Raw genomic sequence first — 19,611 nt, forward strand, 5'->3', positions numbered from 1 at the left:
CCTTCAGGACCCTGCCCCATGCTGGGCAGATTTCACTCTGCGTCCTGCCCCCTAGTAAACCATGATCGTGATTATGATCGTTTTCAGTGACCTCTGTGAGTCCTTCTCACTCACTGTTGAACTGAGGGCAGTTGTGGGGACCCCTGGAACTGGCAGTTGGTGTCAGAATTGTGAACAGTCTTGGGGACTGTTTGGAGACCCACTAACTTTGCACTTGTCCCCAAACTTTAGCCACTTTCAGAGCCTGGCCAGTGCAGGGCGACCCTGGGATGCCCACACCGCACCCAGCAGTGTCTCCCAGCTGATCTGCCTGTTTACAACTTGATACCCACAGGCCTCAGGCCACCTGCCCCCAGAGGGACAGGCCAGTGAGTCTGCAGACGTTGTCAGCATCCCCTTAACTGTGTGAAGACAGCGCAGAAGGCGTGAAAGGTGTCAGAGAAGACAGTGAATTCCACCAACCTTGTTTTTGTCTTCAGTCCTCGCTGTTTGCCGACACGCCGGGTGCCAGATGGAGGAGCCTGTGGACGGAGTTACAAAAGGGAAGTGTTAGTGTCATGTCCCCGGATGCAGGGGTCACACGGAGAGTCAGGAGGAGGGAGCCGGCGGTCCACACACGGATTCTCATCACCTCTGCTCCTCTGGGCCAGAGTCACAGGGTCAGTGCTGAGCCTGGGGTGTGCAGATCACTGGGGTTCATAGCCCCACTGGGGGGACATGAGAGGGATGGGAAACTCACCACCGTGGGCTACCTGCTCCTCAGGGGCCTGCACCCAGTCCCTCGGAACCCTAGCCCCGGGCAGCCAGACATGGGTGGCTTCTGGTTCACAGGCTGGGGACAGAAAGGGGCTGCCAGGTGACTTCCAACCCGCTCCTCTCCATGCGAGGTGGGCAGAGGCCAGGCCCAGCCACAGGCACCCTGGGGACCGGAGCCAGGTGGGAACTCAGCTGGGGTGTGAGGGCTTTGGGGCAGGGCTCTTGGCTGGGAGGCGGGACGGAGCCCCTCACTTGGGAACCTTAGTGTGGGGTGAAGAGCAGGGCCTCGGGTGGGGGCCCCACCCCTCACGCATTCACGGGGTCTCTGAGCTGACCCACTGGGGCCTCAGTCTCTTTACTTGCCAGCCCCACCCAGTGTCCCACATCGACAGCCACCGCCATCAAGGTAACAGGTCTCGAAGGGCCCCAAGGCCCTGCGCTAATTCAAACTCGACCTTCCCCAGTCTCAGATTTTCCCCACCTGCACGCAGGGCCAATGACACCCTACCTCGCCAGGCCACTGGGAGAATTTAATGAAATTAAATAGGGGTAATGACTTGGGGGCCACGCCCCTGAAAGTGGTGGTGTGTCCAACACCCTCCAATATCCCTTCAACAAACCACATGGGCCTGGCACATAGTAGGGCCTCAACAGCTGGGTGGAAGGAAGGAGCGCCCGTCCGTTTCTGCTGGCAAAGCCTCCAGGTTGCTTAACACCCGGGAAGGGAACTCATCACTGCTCCTCCCTGTAAAACACCTGCTCTGACTGGCAGCCGCCGGACAGACCTGGATTGATCGCTGTGTGTGTGTGTGTCTGTGTGTGTGTGTGTGTGTGTAAGCTTTTGTTTTTTCAAAACAATTGTTTGCAATTACAAAGACAATTGATGATGTTTATTAAAATTTCAACAAGCCTAAAAATGAATAAATAAGAAAATTAAAATCATCCGTAGTGGGGAGGGCAGAGCTCAGTGGCAGAGCGTGTGCTTAGCATGCTGAGGCCCTGGGTTCAATCCCCGGTTCCTCTGTTAAAAAGTAGTAATAATAATAAAGAAAGAAGCCTAATCAACTCCCTCCCCCAAAGCAAAACAAAAAATAAATAAATAAAATATTTTTGAAAGTTGAAAACAACATCACCCGCAGCCTTGTACACCCGGGGCTGGAGGCCTCCCGGTGCACATGTGCGTATCAGACAGAACACACGCGCACAGCATCCTATCCTGCGGTTTTTGCTTAAAAATGTCTTAATATTTTTCCACATAATTAAAAACGGTCACTTGAAGAGCTGTGTGACATTTGGTCGTGCGGACAGTTGAGAATTCCCGTCTCTGCTCCTTGCCTGTCAGCTCTGTTCTATTTCTAAACAAAGTTGCGGAGACGCCACTGCACACAGGTTTAGACGCCCCCCTCTTGTTTACTGGAGGGCCTCCTAGAAGTGGAGTCTGGCCCCAGAGGGCGTGGGCATTTTTAAGGCTCTGAAGCAAATGGTTAATTTCTCACTTTTTGCCCACCAGCCAGGTGAGAGGCCCATTTCCTCCAGTGCTCGCAACACAGGGACGTGTCATTTCTTGGTCAACCCACTGGAAAAAGTAGCATCTAATCGGTATTTTGATCGGGGTCCCCTGACAGAGAGAGCGTCCACCACACTCTCCCATGTTTGCTGAGCCTACAGAGGAAGGTGTGTCCAGGGCTGGGTGGTGGCGCTGGTATTGGGGCTGCGGGTGGGGATGGCCCGCCTCATCTTCCTTGGAGGCCCCCAGCATCCGGGTGGACCAGGCAGAGGGTCTCAGGGTGGTCTCATGCAGAGCGGGGCCAGAGCCCCAAAGAGACCCCTCACCGTGGACCCCTGTGCCCCGTGGAGCGGAGCTTAAAAATAACCGCCTGGGGCCAAACCCTCAGGGTCCAACTGGGACATACGAGGCTGGGAGCGGATGGGTCTGGCTTCACCATCCCACGGAAAGTCACGGCAGATTCCGCTTTGCGAACAGGCTTCCAGCCTCAGCCCAGAGCCATGAAGAGCGTCTTTCTTTCTGAGACTGGGTCCCCCTTGATGGTGAGCCCGTGTCCCCGAGCTGCCGTCCCAGCGTCACTGTGCTTGGCGTCAGAACGTCCTGGTACAGAAAGCACTACTGATGGTGGGGGTGGGCACCTCGGTCAGGGGGACCCCCTCCCCACCTGGGCATCCCAGTGCAGCTGGGAGGGGCGCAAAGGACCCCTTTCACAAGCTCTGGAGATTGAGGAACAAGAGGGGACACTGGGGACCAGGCTATCCTGGCTGACGTCACCCCATGAGGTTCAGTCTCAGAAAAGGAGGCTTGTGTGACACTCTGCCCAGAAGGACGCTGGGTGAGGTCACCCAATGGCTGGTCTATGGGGCAGTGTGCAGCCCTGCTCAGCCTGCCTCGGGGTCACAGGAGACAGAGACATCATTGTAAAGACTCCGTGGCGACAGAGGCGGGGGGTCTCAGCCTCTAACCCATCCTGCCTTGGGCCCCTCGGAGAAGGTCTCCAATCTGCTGGGCCCAGTCTCTGCAAGAATCCTGCTGAGCGGTTTAGTGGGAACCTCCCTACTCCATCTCTGACCATACCTCGTTCCCCACCTCTGACTTCGCTGTCCAGGCCCTGGCCGGCCTTCAGCAGGAGTCCTGTGAGGCCGGCTCAGCAAGAATCCCCGATGTTCCATGTCTCTTTTCGTAATATTCCATCCACTCACCCCACCTCGACCCCAACCTGGCTCCCTGGCTACGGATATCCAGCCATCCTGGTCAAATTCGGAGTCGGCTGGCTCCCCCTCCTCTGCTGCCTTGACAAGTGTGGAACCAGCTTCCTTCACCGCAGCTTGGCTCGGGAATGAGGGAGCCGCAGGCGGTGGGGGGAGGGGGGCCATCAGAGTGATACACTAAGTGTAGTCAAAGGAGAGCGGCTGTGTCCCCCCAGCCCCAGGGAAGAAACATGTCGTCAGTGAACAGACGGGGCTGTGAGCTCCAGGCTGAGCGTTGATGTAATTTTTAAACCGGTAGCAATGAGTGGAGAGGGGTCACTGCAGAAGGAAGGAGGGCAGCTGGCCGCCCCGCTGTTTCTCCGGGTCTGGTGGCCACAGGACGCTTCGCCTTCGCTCTATTGTTACTGTTTTTATTTTTAATGGTGACCAGGTTGGGGGATTTCCCACGAAATGCATGAAATGGTTAGAAGGTTGGCTGTTTTTGTCTCCAAAACTCTTACTGACGCTCTGGTGATTCCCCTGGCCAGGAAGGAAGACTTGGGAGTGACTGGTCTCCACGTCCCTTCATCAACCTGGACCCTGGGCTAAGGGGCTTTCGGGACAGGCCTGAAGCCCCCACAGGCACCATGGACTACTTGTTGTTTCACATTTTGCTACGAGGCCCCACATTTCCAACACTCCTGGGTCCTGCTCTTGAATTTGACTTTTTAAAAATCTCGTCCATCTCAGGTTCACGGACATCACCTGGACGGATGACGCAAAAGGAGGCAGGCTGTCTGTCATTCTGCCTAGACCGGCGGGTGCTGGGTGGTGGGGACCCCTGCCCAGCCGGGCCCCCCACCCCCGCTGAGGGGCAGGGCTTCCTAACCACCCGGGAGGCTCGGGTGACCCACGCGCTCACACCCAGCACAGGGCGCGTCACCCGAGGGTCCGGAGCAGCACACGTCTTCTTACCTTGCAGGTACATCTCCTCGCCTTCCGAAAACATCCGGCCGCACCGGACGCATAGTGCGCACAGAGGGTGGTAGTGCTTCTCCCCCGCCTGGACAGAGCACAGAGAGGCAGCGTTAGCACGGGGTGAGGGGCCCGAACAGCGGCACTCAGCCCGGGGCACAGCGTGCCCACACTAGGTGCCCAGATGAGGCTGGAAGGCGGGTGGTGTAGCAGGGAGCCCACACTGTGGGGCAGGATGGGACGGGACCAGTGGTGACCCAGGCTGTCCAGGGTGCTGAGGGCCAGCCTGGGAGCAGAGACCCGTCCCCAGGAGAGCAGCTGTGTCACCTGCTCCTCCCGGCTCAGCGGCAGAGGGGTCTGCCCAGCATGAGGCAGAGGAGGGCCAGGTCCCACGCATCTCTGTGCGTGGGGGGTTGGGGAGGAGAGGGTGATGCTAAAAGTATCTTCCCAGGTGGAGTGACAGGAAAGGTGGGGTGAAAATGATGACTCATTTTCTTTTTGTATCCTTGTATTGCTCAGTTTTCTCAATTAGCGTTTACTGTTTTATAGTTCTTAAAACCCATTAAACCAGATTAAAATATTAACACTGAAATAACCAAAGCAATTTACATCGGCAAGTTTGGCTTCTTTCAACAAAGTACAAAAACCACCCCAATACACTGTATCGAGCAGGACTGTACCGGGACCTGGCGGCGGGCGGGGCTGCAGCCTGCTGCTGCCTGCGATGCTCAGCCCCGACTCGACTCGCTCTGCCCTAAAACGGGAAGGTTAATCACCACTCTCTGAATCTGACTTAGTAACACTCGCTCCCCTGAGTCAGTAAGTGCCGCAGTGAAATTCATCACAAGCCTCTCGTTTTCCCTCCCCCGGCCCCCGGTGCCTTCCCTGCAAACCAGGCCCGAGGCGACCCCTGCTTGTCAGGAGGAAGAACCCAGAGCAGGCTCCTCTCCTGCGTGGGGCCCGATGTGCCAGTGGACGTGGCCCAGCGAGGTCTTCAGGCAAAGGGATGCTTCTGGGAAGTGTCAGGAGGCTGCATCCTCAGTCCCGCCTGCTTTGCAGCCTCTGGGCCTTTGCACCTGCCGTCCCTTCCACCTGGAGTGCTCTTCCCGCTCTCCCACCCGGGCCACCCGGACCTTCCTATCTCACCGCCACGCCACCTCCTCTTGGAAGCGCCCCCTGAATATGTCCCTGTTCTGGGCTCCCAGAGCCCCATTCCACAGAGTTTGACAATCATTTCAGGTAATTCTTCCTTGCTAGACAGTGAGCCTCCGAGGGCAGGACTTGGCAGGGGGTCACTTCAGGAACCCCTAGATGCAGGATTGATCTGGGTAGCGCAACACACCGCAGCACTGGGCCCCGGGGGAGTGAGGGGGACACACCATTTCAGTGATGACCAGCATCCAAATGCCAAGGGGTCAAAGCATCCCCCTCTCTGAGGTGGAATCAGGGACGGGAACAGCTCTGTAGCTTTAAGCAGAAACCTCCTGTCAGCAAGGTCCCAGTTGCCACTGCGACCTGTGACCTGCCCTCACACCTCGCTCCTGCAGGCACCCCCCTTCACTCTGGGTCGGGGGAACCCACCCTCATGACTTCAAACAGCAGAAGTTCGGTGACAGCCACTTGGGCGAGACAGCACCTGATGAGGGAAACGGACACAGCTGTCTCCACGGCGCACCTCGCGTCGCGTCTCCGCACGTCAGCCAGGTGGACAGAGGAGACTGCGGGGGCGTCTTCTAAGGTGACAGGCTGGATACCCTGACCCGATCAAAGAGAGCTAAGGCTGAGCAGGGAGCCCGCCCCGCATCCTTGCTCTTCCCTCCGCCTAGAAAGCCCCTCCCACCTCTAGCACCTGGCCTCCAAAAACAGCAGCCCCAGGGCGGGGTGGGGGGCGGCGGCTGCCAGCGACTCCCGCAGCGTGAGCCAGAAGCCCTTCCACACGCTAGCTTGCCTTCATCCTTGAGATGAGGTACATTGCTACCCTCGTTTCCATAAGGGCACAGAGAGGTAGAGGAAGCTGAGCAAGGTCGCACAGTGTGAGGCGGTGGAGCCAGGCTTGCAGTCCAGGAGTCTGGCCCTTGTGGCCTCAGCCTCCAGCCTGGGGGTCCCTGACTCTGTGGGTCCCCCAACCCCACCCCATGAACAATCGGTACAGAGGCCTCTGACAGACCCAAGACTGAGCGAAGGAAGTCAGACACTAAAGAGCAGATTCCAGTTTTGCAAAGTTCAAAATGAGGCAAATGAATCTACACTGTTAGGGTCAGGGTGGGGGCTGCCATCGGGGGCTCCCAGGGGCGTCTGGGGGGCTGGGCATGCTCCTTCTCGGTCTGGGTGCTGGTTACTGGGTGTGTCCAGTGTGTGGGGACTTATCAGGTTGCACATGGCATATTCATGGACTCCTGTGTGTTACATGCCAATAAGAGTTCTCCCACAAAAGCATAAAACTGTAGAAGGAAGCACAAGGGTAGATTCTGATGACCTCGGATTCTTGGATACGACACCAAAAGCAAGAGCCGCAATACCACCACAGATTAACCGGGCTTCAGAAAAAGTAAAAACTGCTGTGCGTCAAAGGACGTTATCAAGAAAGTGGAAACACAAATCACAGAACTGGAGAAAATATTTGCAAATCATAGATCTGATAAGTGTTGAGTCTCCAGAAAATATAAAGAACTCTGACAGCTCAGCAGCAAAAGGACCAACGCTCCAGTTAAAAATGGGCAAAGGACTTGAACAGACATTTTTTTCCAAAGAAGATACAGGAACAGCCAAGAAGCAAACACAAGATGCTCAACATCACTGTCCTTGAGGAAATGCAAATCCAGGCAGCAGGGAGCCGCCGCGGCACACCCACCAGGGCCACTGTAGCCACGACAAAACAGAACGGGGAACAGCAGGCGCTGCCGAGGCCAGGGGAGCCGGGCCCTCGTGCGGGGCGGGGAAGGGCGCAGCCACCGCGGGAGGCGGTTTGCCAGAGCCTCCGGAAGATACACACAGACTAATCGTATAACCCAGCAATTCCACTCCTAGGCATATATGAAAAACAAACAGACGAGAACGAGAGAAATAAAGATAAATCAAAACACAGGTCCGCACAAAGCCTGGTACGCGAACGTTCACAGCAGCGTCCTTCCCAACAGCCGGAAGCTGGAAACAGCCTGTAAGGCCGGCAGCGGCCGAGCGGTAAGCACACTGTGGCCTCTGTCAACGGGAGATCATTCAGCCTTAAAAAGGAATGCCGTCTCGAGACCTGGGGCCCCCGTGATGTCTTAGACGGACATTAGTGTCCTTAAGAGACACCAGAGAACTCTCTGCCCCACGAGGACACAAGCCAGGGGCCCCCTTTGGGTCTCGGCTCTCCAGCCTCCACAGCTCTGAGAAGTAAGTGTGTGTCATTTAAGCCTCACAGCCACTGGCACAGCGGCCACGCAGACTAACAGGCTCATAGAGCCAAGCACTAAGGTATCCTCTCCCCTGTATTAACCCCGCTGTCACTCCCGCCCTCTCTCCGGGGCCACGTTCCACGTGGGCTGCTTCAGGGCCCTTCCTCGTGGTCACTGTCGGAAGGGCCTCAAACATCAGCACGTGGCGGGTCCTCTGTGCAGCCACCCCAGCCCCCAGCTGGGCAGGTGGCCCACCCAGGTGGGACTCAAGATGACTCAGAGTTTAAAAGTGTATCAAAGCCTGTGAGATCCTGTAGTGCGTGGTTTTAAAAAGATGTCTTGTGCCTTCTGACAAGTGGCCCTCCTCTTTCATCAGACAGAACAAGGCTTGTTAGGAACGCAGCCTCGGGGGGCAGGGAGGGCTCGCTGCTCCTCCACGGTACCAAGGTGAGTGGAGGGCTCTGAGCGCGGCCCCACGGAGCACAGGCAGGGCCAGGCTGGCGGAGACGGGGCAGTGACTCTGGGCTCCAGAAACTCCTTCCCCTCCCTGCCGAGAGAAGCAGCCACGTCCTCCCCCGTCCCGGGCTGTGGCAGCAGAGAGGGACAGGCCTGGACTGCGATGTGCCTCCCGCCCCCCATGCAGACGTCCCCTTCTCCTCCCTAAACCCATCCAGGGCCTCGCCGGTTCCCCAGAGAGCCAGCCATGCCTCCACCTGCTTTCTCAGCTCACCTCCCCACCCCCCACCCCCCGTCCCGGGTCAGAAATGTCACACATCCCCCCGCCCAGGCTGGCCAGCTCCCAGTGGCTGCTGGTGGCACATCCCTGGGCCTGAATCGAAGATTTAGTCTCCTTGCTGAATGACCAGACTGAATTCAGATCTTAAGAGACCTAATCACCAGAGCACTTCGATAAAATGAAATTTGCTAATCCAAACCTTCAGCAGGAGTGCAGCTGGGGGAGTGCCTGGCAGCCTGCATAGAGGCGTCTGCAGCCCAAGACCCTCCTGGTGCAACTTCGTCCTGAAAAGAAGATTCTGGCTCCACGTCATGGTGGCCAAGACCCTCCCCAGAGGCCCTGGCTTACCCCTGTCCCTCTCCACATCGCTGACACCACTGGCCTTGGGAGAGGCTCACTCTGGGCTCGGGGTCTCAGGGGGGACATGTCGAGGCTGGTGTGGCCCATCCTCTCTCACCCTCAGCTCTGTCTAGGGTGACCACTCCAGGACTGAGCCTTGTCCCCTCGTCCTCCACTGTCCTCAGGCCCTACAGCAGAGCTGCATGCAGTGGGGCTGTCCCTTAAAGACCTTAAGAACGAGGAAACAGTGCCCACCGGTCATGCATAAGGGGTCCTGGAGGACGTGGGGGTTCTGACCAGTGAGTCTGGAGCAGAGAAGTGATGTACTCCTCCAGGCATTCCATCATGTCAGCTATCAAGGCTCTGAAAAGTCCTGCAATAGGACGTCTGCCTGGTACCCTTCCTGGCTTCCTCGACCCCAGGTGCCGAGGGAACGCACTGAGGGATTCATCTTTGAGGATCAGGACCAGAGGCACTGATCCTTGTTGGGTGCTGAGCGGGGACATGATGTCAGGCTGAAGGCAAGTCTGAGTGTGTCTGTGTGTGTCTCTGTCTGTGTGTGTCTCTGTGTGTGTGTCTGTGTGTGTCTCTGTGTCTGTGTGTGTCTCTGTGTCTGTGTGTGTGTCTCTGTGTCTGTGTGTGTCTCTGAGTCTGTGTGTGTCTCTGTGTCTGTGCGTGCATCTCTGTATCTGTGTGTGTCTCACCGTGTGTGTATACGTGCACACTCTAAAAGGATATCTAAATGCTAACAGTTTTTCTGGGTGATGGTATTCACTATGGATGGTTTTCTGATTTATTTTATGATAAACAGATATTTCTTCTGAGCATGTTTTTAAAATAAACACATTCATTAAATTTTTTCTAAAAAGAGAGAAGCTGGGGCCTTGGGCAGTTGACTTCACTTCTGTCCTTAGTAAACACCTTTATTGGTTTGGAACACAGGGTTTGTTTTCTCCCAGTGATTAAATTCCTGCCCGTTTACAAGGGGGAAAAGGAAGGAGCGAAGAAGGAGGGAACAAAGAACCAAGCACCTGGAGTTGCAGGAGATGGTCTATGTGAAACGGAGGAGAAGTGTCCAGCTGGCCGCTGGACCTGGGCGGCCCCCTCCCTGCAGGGCTCCTCCAGGCCAGGGTGGGACATGGTGAGTGCTCAGGAAGGGTCTGTGAGGTGAGTGGTGGATTGAGGAAGGAGGAGCAGAAGGAAGGGAGGAAGGGAGGCTGGAGGAGGGAAGCAGAGACGAAGGAATAACACGAGGAAGGCATTAATTAGTGGTCCTCAGGGACCCTGGGCTTCTCGTTACCATGGAGACAGCCAGGCTGCAGGAGGCAGGTGGGCTCAGCCAGAGGCACCGCCATGGTTAAGGAGGGCAGGGCTGAGCCAGAAGCGCTCCCAGCCCCCACCCCACCCCTCCCACCTGTGCCGGAAGTGGTCCTGCTAATCCTGGGAGAACAAGTAGAGAACAAGGTGGTGGCAGGGCCTGAGCCAGGGACTCCCCCTCACTCAACACATCCTCCCCCTTATCAAACTCTGGTCTAGTGGGTCCCACTAAACCACCGTCCCCCAGCAATTCACCAAGCCACCTTCCAGCTCTCTCTGAGAGCAACGCCATCCCCCGGAGCCAGCTCTGCAGCAGGGCTGCTCCCAGCCACCCACCTCGGCTCTCCCCACATGCCTAGCCATCTGTCTCGGCAACGGGGTGGGGGCCGATGTCAGCCCCTCCCAGGTCCCCTCCAGACCCAGGACGCTCCTCCACACCCAGCACAGAGCAGGCTCATCCAGGTAATCACCCCAGATCCATGGGAAGCAGGAAAGCTCGAGGTAGAGGATGCTAAATATTTAGGAATGACTGGGTGGGGGGAGCAGGGCGGGGGTGGGGGGAACCGCACCACCACCACCAAATGCGCATTTCTCAGGCAGCCGGCAAGGTGGCTGGCGGCTGGCGCCCAGCAGAAGGTGGCACTGGGCCCAGCACACGCAGACGCGGCACAGATTGAGGGCTCCTGCGGGGGGGGGGGGGGGAGGGGGCCCGGCTGCTCTCCTACTTGGGCTCCGGAGAGGAAAGCATCTTGCAGGGCAAGACGAGGTGGGTGACAGGTGCCTGGGGTTCTCCCTTCTGGCTGATCGGCCAGCTCCGGGCAAGCCTACCCACCTGCAGCCTGCGTGGCTCCTCGTCAGACCCAGGAGCTTCCTACCTGCACGGGGTCCTGGCACCAGAGTCCAGTCCTACGGGTCGGCCCCTCGAACCCTGTCCAGTGCCCCTTTCCAGAACAGGCTGGCAGGAACGGGCAGCGTGATGGTGAGGATGGACACCTTCACCCTTCAGCCAGTGGTCTGGATCCTTTTCCTTCTTTTCCAGGTCCCATCACCTGCCTCCTGCCGCTCCCAGTAGCCCCGGCCCGCCCCGCGGGGCGCCAGCACGCTCTGGGCCGGGCTCAGGAGATGCCACCGCGGGGGGCGCTCCCCTTCTGCGGAGGGAGCCGGCGCGTCTCCGCCCGCCGCCCGCCCGCCGCAGCTGCCGCCTTGCTGGTGAGGATGCTCAGAGCTGCGCAGGGCCCGCGCGACTCGGCCTCCCCGCACACCACGGAACTTGCCGGCAGAGGCGAAAACAAGCGCGTTAATCTTCCCTGGGAGGCTCTTTGTATCCCCCCCCCCCCTCCGCCGCAGACCTGCTTTTCTCCTGCTCCTGGCCATTCAGGCAGTCCCTTCCTGTCAATTAACCAGAGCGCAGCGGGGGGGCCATTCACGGCTCCAAACCCCCGAAGTCTGTATTTGGCCCTGCCCAGCCCAGCATTCAGTACTGGGGATGCTTACCCTGCAGACGGGGTCCCCCCACCCTCCCGATCCGGTCCATCAGGGGAGGCCCGCTGACGGCCTGATGACAACAGTGCACCCCGCCGGCTACTCCGGGGCCAGCACTGAGCTGAGGGACACCTCACACATGTCCCGCTGGCTTCCTGAGGAGGGTTCTGACCCATTCTATGATGTGGCTCTCTTCAATCAATGAGCGTGTAATCACACCCATCCATGGAGGCCTTTGGGCAGAGGAGGGCACAGCTCCACACAGAGCCTGGGGACCATGCCAGCCATGGTGGCCGGGGAATGAGGGAGATGGCAGGGAGGGCAACATGGCCCTCTGGATGGGGTGCCCACTCCTTTTCCCTCTCTGCCTCCCCAGAGCTAAGGCCCTGGTGCAACGCTGTCCCTCCTGCTCTGATGTTGAGTATAATTTCCAGAAAAGCAGCTCAGTGCCCAGCGTGCAGCTCCACCAAGGCGTCTGGGCCCCGCTGCAGGCTGGGCTCCAGCTGTGGGGCAGGAGCCCTGAGAGGTGCAGGAATGCCCATCCCTTCCTGGCTGGCCTCCAGTCAGGCCTCAGCAGCAATCTGAGGGACTTTTTAAAAATGCAAATCCTACCCAGGCTTTCCTGGGCTCAGAAGCCTTTGTCAGGGAGGGTGGCTGGAGGGTCCTGCAGCCTCACCTCCCAACCTGTCTTCCCACCCCCAGAAGCTGCTTCTGTGACCTCCTTGGAAAAGGCTCCTAGGCCCCTTGACTGGATCAGGGCCCCTCCCCTCCCAGTGCTCTGCCAGGTCCTCTAGTCACCTGTGTCCTCCCCTACAGGCCACGGGATGGTCCATCCACCTGCCCCAGCACAGAGCCCAGAGGGGGCTGCAGAGCAGGGTGAAGGGGCCGGCTGGGACCAAGAATCGGGTTGGTGGGGTTTGGTCCTGGTCATCCCATGGGATTGATCTTACCAAACAAATGTAGAAAAGCTCACAATACATGTTATTTTCATAAAGGGACACACCCGTGCAACTACCACCCAGATCAAGAAACGCACAGGTCAGCACCCAGAGGCCCCCGACCCTGGAAACACGTTTGGCCCGGCCTGCCTGCGGGGCCGGTCCTGCCTCCCAGGCTCACTGTTACACCCTCCGAGCCTCAGACTCCCCAGCTGGACGCAGAAGGGCTGAGCCGAGGATCTCAAGTCCTTCCTACCACTCTGTCAATGTGCAGAGAGCACAGGTGAGAGAGTGTCACGGGAGGCTTCCTGGAGGAGGTGGCACTCACTGAGCAGGCCCTAGACAGCTGAGGAAGGTGTCCTCTAGCAGAGCTGGGAGGAAGGGGGAGCAAAGGCTCAGGCACGCAGATTCCTGCACAAACACGCATGTCAGACACCCCGAGGGTCCCCTTCTTGTTGGAGCAGGCAGATAGCTAGATGTGAGCAGAGAAAGGAGGACACAGGCCAAACAGCAGGAATTGGGCAGAAAGGAGGGGCGCAGGCCAAATGCAGGAAACCACAGGTCAGGTAAACAGCAGGGTCCCTGGGCAGAGAAACAAAAGCAGGAACCTCTGGGCTGATAAGTGGCCACACTTTCTGGGGTGACGAGAGGCCTGGAGGTCGACAAAGAAAGGTGGGAAAAGGCAGGAATCTCCAGTGTCCTAATATAACCTTTTGCTCATTATGCTCTTATTTCAATAAAATTAGCCTTGCAGATTAGACGTACCCAGCTTGCACCGACGCCATGACACTTCTGATCCAGACTAAATAAGGACAAAAATCCCTCCTTCCTTTGGGAAGGTGGAGCTGGGATGAAAATCAGAAAATACGGCCCCAAACCCCTCTCTCCCCAATGAATATTCTGTCCATTCATTTTTACACCCTATGTAACCAACTTGCCAGAGAAACTCAGGGCACCGGCTCACCTGAGCCTGCCTGGTCTCCACTTTAGAGTGTCCTATCCACCCCTTACTAAATTCCCACTTTACTTTCTTAACCTCTGCGTCTCGTCTCTGAATTCTTTCTGGGCTGCGCTTACCTCCAGCACGTGCCCCGTGATGTACTTCTCGCAGCCGTCACAGCGGATCCCAAACTTGGTGTGATAGTCGGCCTCACAGTAGGGCAGCCCATCCCTGCAACAAAGCCGGCAGTCAGGACGGGTGGGTGGCACCTGAGGACCCGCAAGCTCTGACGACAGCCCTCCCCAGTGGGAAGGGCCATGTCCAAGGGGGAAAAACCCACTTCCCCTGCTCCAGCTAACACCACGACCCTCAGACAGCATGTACTGGGGACTCAGAGGTGCCAGCAGGGCCGCCTCCACCATCACAGCAGCCCCACAAGAAACACCGCAAAGACCATCCCATTTCACAAGTGGAGAAACTGAGGTGTACCAAATTCCTTAACTTGAGACATCGGGTTTTCTTTAATGAAAAGTAATCTTTTGATGTTCCGACTACCTGGTCTACGTTGCAAAAATGCCTACATATCCTGGCTTCTCCCTTGCCGCTTTGGAACAGTCTCTTACAGCAGCCTGAGAGGCTGTGTCCCGGGCTCGAGTCCTCAGGAAGTCTGCTCAGTAAAACATAACTCTCAGCTTTTAGGTTGGGCACTTTATTTCAGTCGACACTGGGCAGCCGTGGGCTGGTTGCTTCAGTGTTGAACCACATTAACTGAACTGCAAGGAAACAGCTGGTCTGCAGGTTGGCTGATGGAAGGTAATGCAGACGCAAGGCCTGTAAGGTATTTGGCAATGTGGGAACTCATTAAAAGTCAACTGGCATCATCATTCTGAGGTCAGCGGGACAAGTGGCAGTGAGCGCGGGGCAGGAGGGCTCCGCGGTGGTGCTACCGCTCCACGTGGGGAGGCGCTGGCGGGCAGCAGTGAAGTGCACAGGCTTGCACTCAAGTGCCCAGTCCCAGCGGTCACTTCACCTGTCGGGGCCTCAGCTTCCCCACCTGTAAAATGGGAGACATAAGAGCATGAACTAAGTAAGACCAGGTGTGGCCAGTGCCCAGCACTTGGCAGGCACTTGTCACTCAGTGGCTGAGGCCACTGTCCTTGTCACCGCTAAGCAAGGCTGTCTACCTGGCCCCAGGCCCCGCCCATCAGGAGACGGGCATGGCGGGAGGTGCGGCGGAGAGCACCCATTAACCCAGGCATCTCTCTCCCAGCACTGCTGAGCCTGCAGTGTTAGTCCCAGATTGGGTTTGATTTTTGCACAGCCTCCAGTGGAAGGTAAAATTTCTCAAGCTGTCAGGAGACTAGAGCCCTCTTTTCCTCAAAGCTCTGGACTGTGAATCACACAGATGCTGGCAGGAGGGGAACGACCTGGTGCTGGGTCCCAGCCTCTGGGCTGCAGCGTCAGGGAGGAAGCAACCCTCCCTTCCACAGGAGAGGGAGTGTGTGAGCTGGGCCCTCAGGGCCCACCTTCAAAGACCCTGACCTCGGGACCCTCCTCGCCCCCGCAAGTGGCTGTACATGCAGCAAACCCAGGACGTGCAGCGATAACGTCCCCATGGCAACACCCACACCCTCCTTGTGAATCGGGGCAGTTCCGAGGCTGCTAAGCGTGGGTGAGCTACCTCCGCGCGTGAGCGGGGCTGCAGTGTGCTGGGGGCTGGGCCTGATTTTATTTTATTTTAAGTGCTCTGTCCAGTCCCCCAGGCTGCCTTCTGTGTCACTCACTCCTTCCCTTCACTGTGACAGAGGCAACAGGTCCCGGCCCCAGTGGCCAGACACTCACTCAGCCTGACCCAGCCTGGACAGAGGCTCATGTCGGTTTGGGGGCCTTCAATGACAACGTTTTTATTTGAGATGATTGTAGATCCACATGCACTTGAAAGAAACGATACAGAGAAACCCAGAGTGGGCTTTCCCAGGTTCCCCCAGTGGTCTCATCTCACAGCAGCCGAGCACAGGTCCACTGGGGAACGGACACGGGACCATGCAGCCACCTGATTCGGATTCCCTCGGTGTGGCACACAGTCTCACGTGCACGAGTGTGTGCCTGTGGTGTGTGCATGTGTGTACGTGTGTTTCATTCTGTGCAGTTTTATTGCAGGTATTTTTTTAACCCATTCGTCTCCTGTGATGGCTCTGTTCCCTCGGAGCATCAGAAGCGAGTGTAGTCTCTGACGGAAGTTGCCAAAAAAGTCCCTCACTTGCAGGAGGGAGCTGCTCTGCACTCTGCGCCTTTGAGCTCACCCCCGACTCTTCCCTCCCCTGTGCTTTCTGGGGCTCACACTTCTCGGTTCCTGATATCCCGGGATTAAAATGCACCCCTGCCTGGCAGACCAGCTGCCCTGTTCAGGCCCTGATCTCCAGAAGGCTCTCTCCCCGCCGCCTCCTGACCACACGTCAGGGACACCGTGCTGGCCTGCGGGAGCAGAAGACAGCGCGTGGGGCTGTGCTGTTACACGTGTGACACCTGAGACAGGGCTGCCCTGATACTGCCGGCATCAGCTGATGTCCACTTATTACTCTGCAGGGTCTCCGGGCACCAGCAAAGGGGGCAATTCCACAGGGAGGGTGACACCCAGAGGCGGCGTGGGGAGGTGTTTCATAAGGTTAAAGATGGGAGCGCTAACATCTCTGTGTCAGTGAACAGAAATGGCGTCGGAGTCTCTGCAAACCGCGTCAAGGAAGCGAGGCTGGCAGGGAGAGGGCACTGGCCACGGGCAAACGCGCCGGTCCAGGATGGGGCTCCTGGCCTCACACAGACGGAGTAGCCAGGAGGAAGGCAGGAGAAAGGTGGAGGGCACAAGGCGGGCACGGGGGACCCTGCCCCAGCCCTGGTGGCAGGGCCGGCGGGCTGGCCCCCCACTCACTTGCTGATGTACTCCGCGTTCAGTTGTTTCCCGCACGTCTTGCACTTGAAACAGCCCAAATGCCAGTGCTTGTCCAAGGCCACCAGGGACTGGCCGTTTTTGATCTCTGCACCGCAGCCCCCGCAACCTGCAAGAAAGAACAGAGCACAGATGTCACCCTCGTGGGTGAGAGGAGTGGGACCTCAGACACCACAAGGGCATCTAGGGTGGGCGGGGGGCCAGGAGCTGTTAAAGGACCCTGATACACGACTGCCAGTGTGAGCATGTAGAAGACACATGGGGCTCATTCCTGCACGCACTGAGCGACGACTGCATGCAGCCTGGACCATGAGCGGGGGATACTGGGATGAGGAGACAGAGGCCCCACCTTCCGGAGATGGACAGGACCACACTGACAGCCATGGGGGCTGTCCCGAGAGGGAGCGGCTCAGGCAGCAGGGTGCCTGATGGCAGTGGGTCTGGGTGGCCCCACTTTCCTCCTCTGTTGGCAGGTGGACTTTGAAACTCACTGTGCCGCATGAGAGAGGCTGGAGCCCCCACCCGCCACGCCCTCCGAGCGCTCGCCTGCCAGGGCGCCTCTCCCAGGAAGCCCTCCTGCCCCAGGTCTTCTGTGGCCGCCTGTGCCACACCTAGGACACAGGACGCTCTGCCCTCTGCCCGAGCTCCTGCTCCGGATCTCAGCTCAGGTCAGAGCCAGGCCTCAGGAGTGGCTGGAAGCACGGACCTCGGAGCCAGGCTGCCCCCACCAGCTGTGTGACTGTGGCCGAGTCATTTCACCTCTCTGTGCCCACTGAAATGGGAACACAATTTACGGAGCTGTTAACAGGGGGAAGGGTGGGCTTGATAACAGTGAGAGAGAGAATAGTGCACGCGAGGCCGGACACTCATCACAACTGCTGCTGTCGCGGGAGGAAGACCTTGCGAGAGGCGGATACTTTACCACTCTGCCTGCTACGTGTCAGCAGCGTGCTCTCCCCCAGGGGACAGGCTCCGGGTGACTTGCCACCGGCAGCTGCGGGGGGACATGGACGTCACACCTGGCCCGCAGCCCCCCTATGGGTTCCGGTCAACGCTGAGCAGAGTCTCACTAACAGCGAGCAGTAAACGCAGAGGCAAGAGCAAGGTGCAAGGACCGTTGTCATGGAAACGGCAATCAGCATGTTCTAAACACATCTGGAGCTCAGCACAGCTTCGCATGACTTTGCAAATGACAGGGATGTCCTTGAGAGAGTGTGCTCCCACTGCCTAGGGCAGAGGTCACCAGGAAGGGCCAAACCTGCAGCCCACTCACGCCTGAGCCCAGGGCCTGGCTCTGCCATCGCAGCAGGGAATGAGCCTGGGGCCCTCCCCTAGTAGGACCCTTCTAGAGCCTCCCAAACACTTTCCCTGTTTCCCCTCAAGTGCACCTTCCTCTAGCAGACCTAGTCATGCGTTCAAGGCCCGGCTCTGCCAATAACTTGCAAGACACCCGGGATGTGCCAGGTAGCCTCTCTCAGCCCCAGTGGTGACCTCAGGGTGGGGGTGGGGTGCAGGGTCAGATCCCACTCACCCCCTGCCCCACAGATCTAACCAGGTTAGGGAGCGGAGGGGGGCTCTGGGGCGAACACAAGAACACTGGGTTCTAACACTTGAAGGTGTTAGACATTATGGGCTTGGCCTGCAATTTCTCCAAGCATCCCAGACTCCGCAGGGGGAGCTGCAAGCAGCTGCCGGGACAGATGAAACCTGTCCCAGTGCACCCCACGCACTGGGCTCTATGCTGAACTGGTGACTCAACCCTGCCTGCAGCGCGGTGGTGGTGGAGGTTTTGGTTGTGGGGGTGCCAGGAGAGAGGTTGGTTCCTGGGGGCTCCAGCGCCCCACAGAGCAGCCCGAGTGCCTGCTCCGCCCACAGGCCCCAGCCCCTCCGCATCTGTCCATGCCACCCTCTCCTTTAACCTCACAGCCTCACCGTAGGCAAGGCTCATCCCACTTCTGAGAGATGGGCTGGGGCTCAGGTCCTGTTCCCCACTCCCAGGTACCTGAACAGCAACCTCTCTCGGGCAGAAGCCACAGAGGTTCCCAGGGTCACAGCCCAGGTGGTGAAACCTATCTGGGAAGGCCTGAGGACCCCACCCCATTGGTGTACACCCAGCGGAGGGCTCAGGTGCGAGGGCCATGCCTCTTCCTTCCCGACTCTGGTGGGCCTCCAGGTCCTGTCTCCAAGTGTCGCCCCAGGTTCTGAGTGTGACCCCATCCTGGCTGGGCTGGGCTGGGCCCCAGCAGGTGAAGCCAAGTCCAAGCACTGGCCACAGGGGTGCCTCATCTCGGACAGAGCTGCTCCCCGTCCAAGGCCCTAGGTTCCCAGCTCCGGCTGCCCCCACCCCAGGCTGCCCCTCCAGGCCACCATCCACATCCACTGCTGACCCCACCTTCATTCCCAAGGACCAGAGAGGGGACCTAGCTTGCCTAGGGCCCACAGGTGGTACGTGGCAGGGTCCACTCTCGCTGCCACGGACTGGCATGGTGCTGGGCCTCTCTGAGCCCTGTGACCTGTTCAGAGCTGGAGAGTCAGGGAGGAGCCCTGAAAAGGGGAGCCTGAACAGGAGCAAAGGGGGCTCTCCGGGAGAAGACCCTCACCCCAGGGCAGGGGGGGAGGCAGTCCAGGGCAGCAGCAGCCTGGAATGCTCCGTTGTGAACAGAGGGGCTGGCCACCCGGAAGGAGTGGTGTGTCCCTCCCCGGGGAAGGCGTGGACATCCAGCAAGGAGCGCTTATCCTGTTGCTAAGCAACAGGCTCAGGCCAGAGAGCGGAAGAGGGAAGCTCAGGGCCCTGGCACCAGGCTTGACGCCATGGGAGCAGCCAGCCACGGTCCACCCCCCAGGGAAGGCAGCCCACAAAGGTGACCAGCCGTGGCGTCCCACCCTACGGAAGAGGGGCTGCTTGCCACCCCCAGCCACCACCACCTGCCAGGCAGACTGCACTGCTCAGGCTTGTGTTCCTAGCTCTCCCTACCCGCCTTGGCACTACCTCACCCAATAGCCATCTATGGCTCCTCATTGCCTCCAGGATGCAGTGGGAGCTCCCTGGCCTGGCTCTGCCACCAGGCTTTTTCACTTCTGTTCCCTGCCCCCACAGAGCAGCCCCC

The 19,611-nt window shown here is 58.5% G+C and overlaps 1 protein-coding gene across 19 annotated transcripts in view; it reads right to left on the bottom strand.

Moving 5' to 3' along the window:
- ABLIM2 (actin binding LIM protein family member 2) overlaps window positions 1-19,611 on the bottom strand; it is a 139,261-nt gene that overhangs the window by 61,646 nt on the left and 58,004 nt on the right. For 18 of the 19 annotated variants that reach the window (XM_064488406.1, XM_064488375.1, XM_064488359.1 and 15 more), the window contains exons 5-8: window positions 16,487-16,613; window positions 13,698-13,791; window positions 4,429-4,516; window positions 463-521 (exon numbers count right to left, since the gene is read on the bottom strand). In XM_064488406.1, the coding sequence (XP_064344476.1) occupies window positions 463-521; window positions 4,429-4,516; window positions 13,698-13,791; window positions 16,487-16,613 (368 nt within the window). Of the gene's footprint in view, window positions 1-462; window positions 522-4,428; window positions 4,517-11,075; window positions 11,492-13,697; window positions 13,792-16,486; window positions 16,614-19,611 lie in introns of those variants that run through there. The other variant, XM_064488402.1, reaches the window with a different exon arrangement.

Source organism: Camelus dromedarius, chromosome 1, assembly GCF_036321535.1.
Source record: "Camelus dromedarius isolate mCamDro1 chromosome 1, mCamDro1.pat, whole genome shotgun sequence".
NCBI classification, from domain to species: Eukaryota; Metazoa; Chordata; class Mammalia; order Artiodactyla; family Camelidae; genus Camelus; species Camelus dromedarius.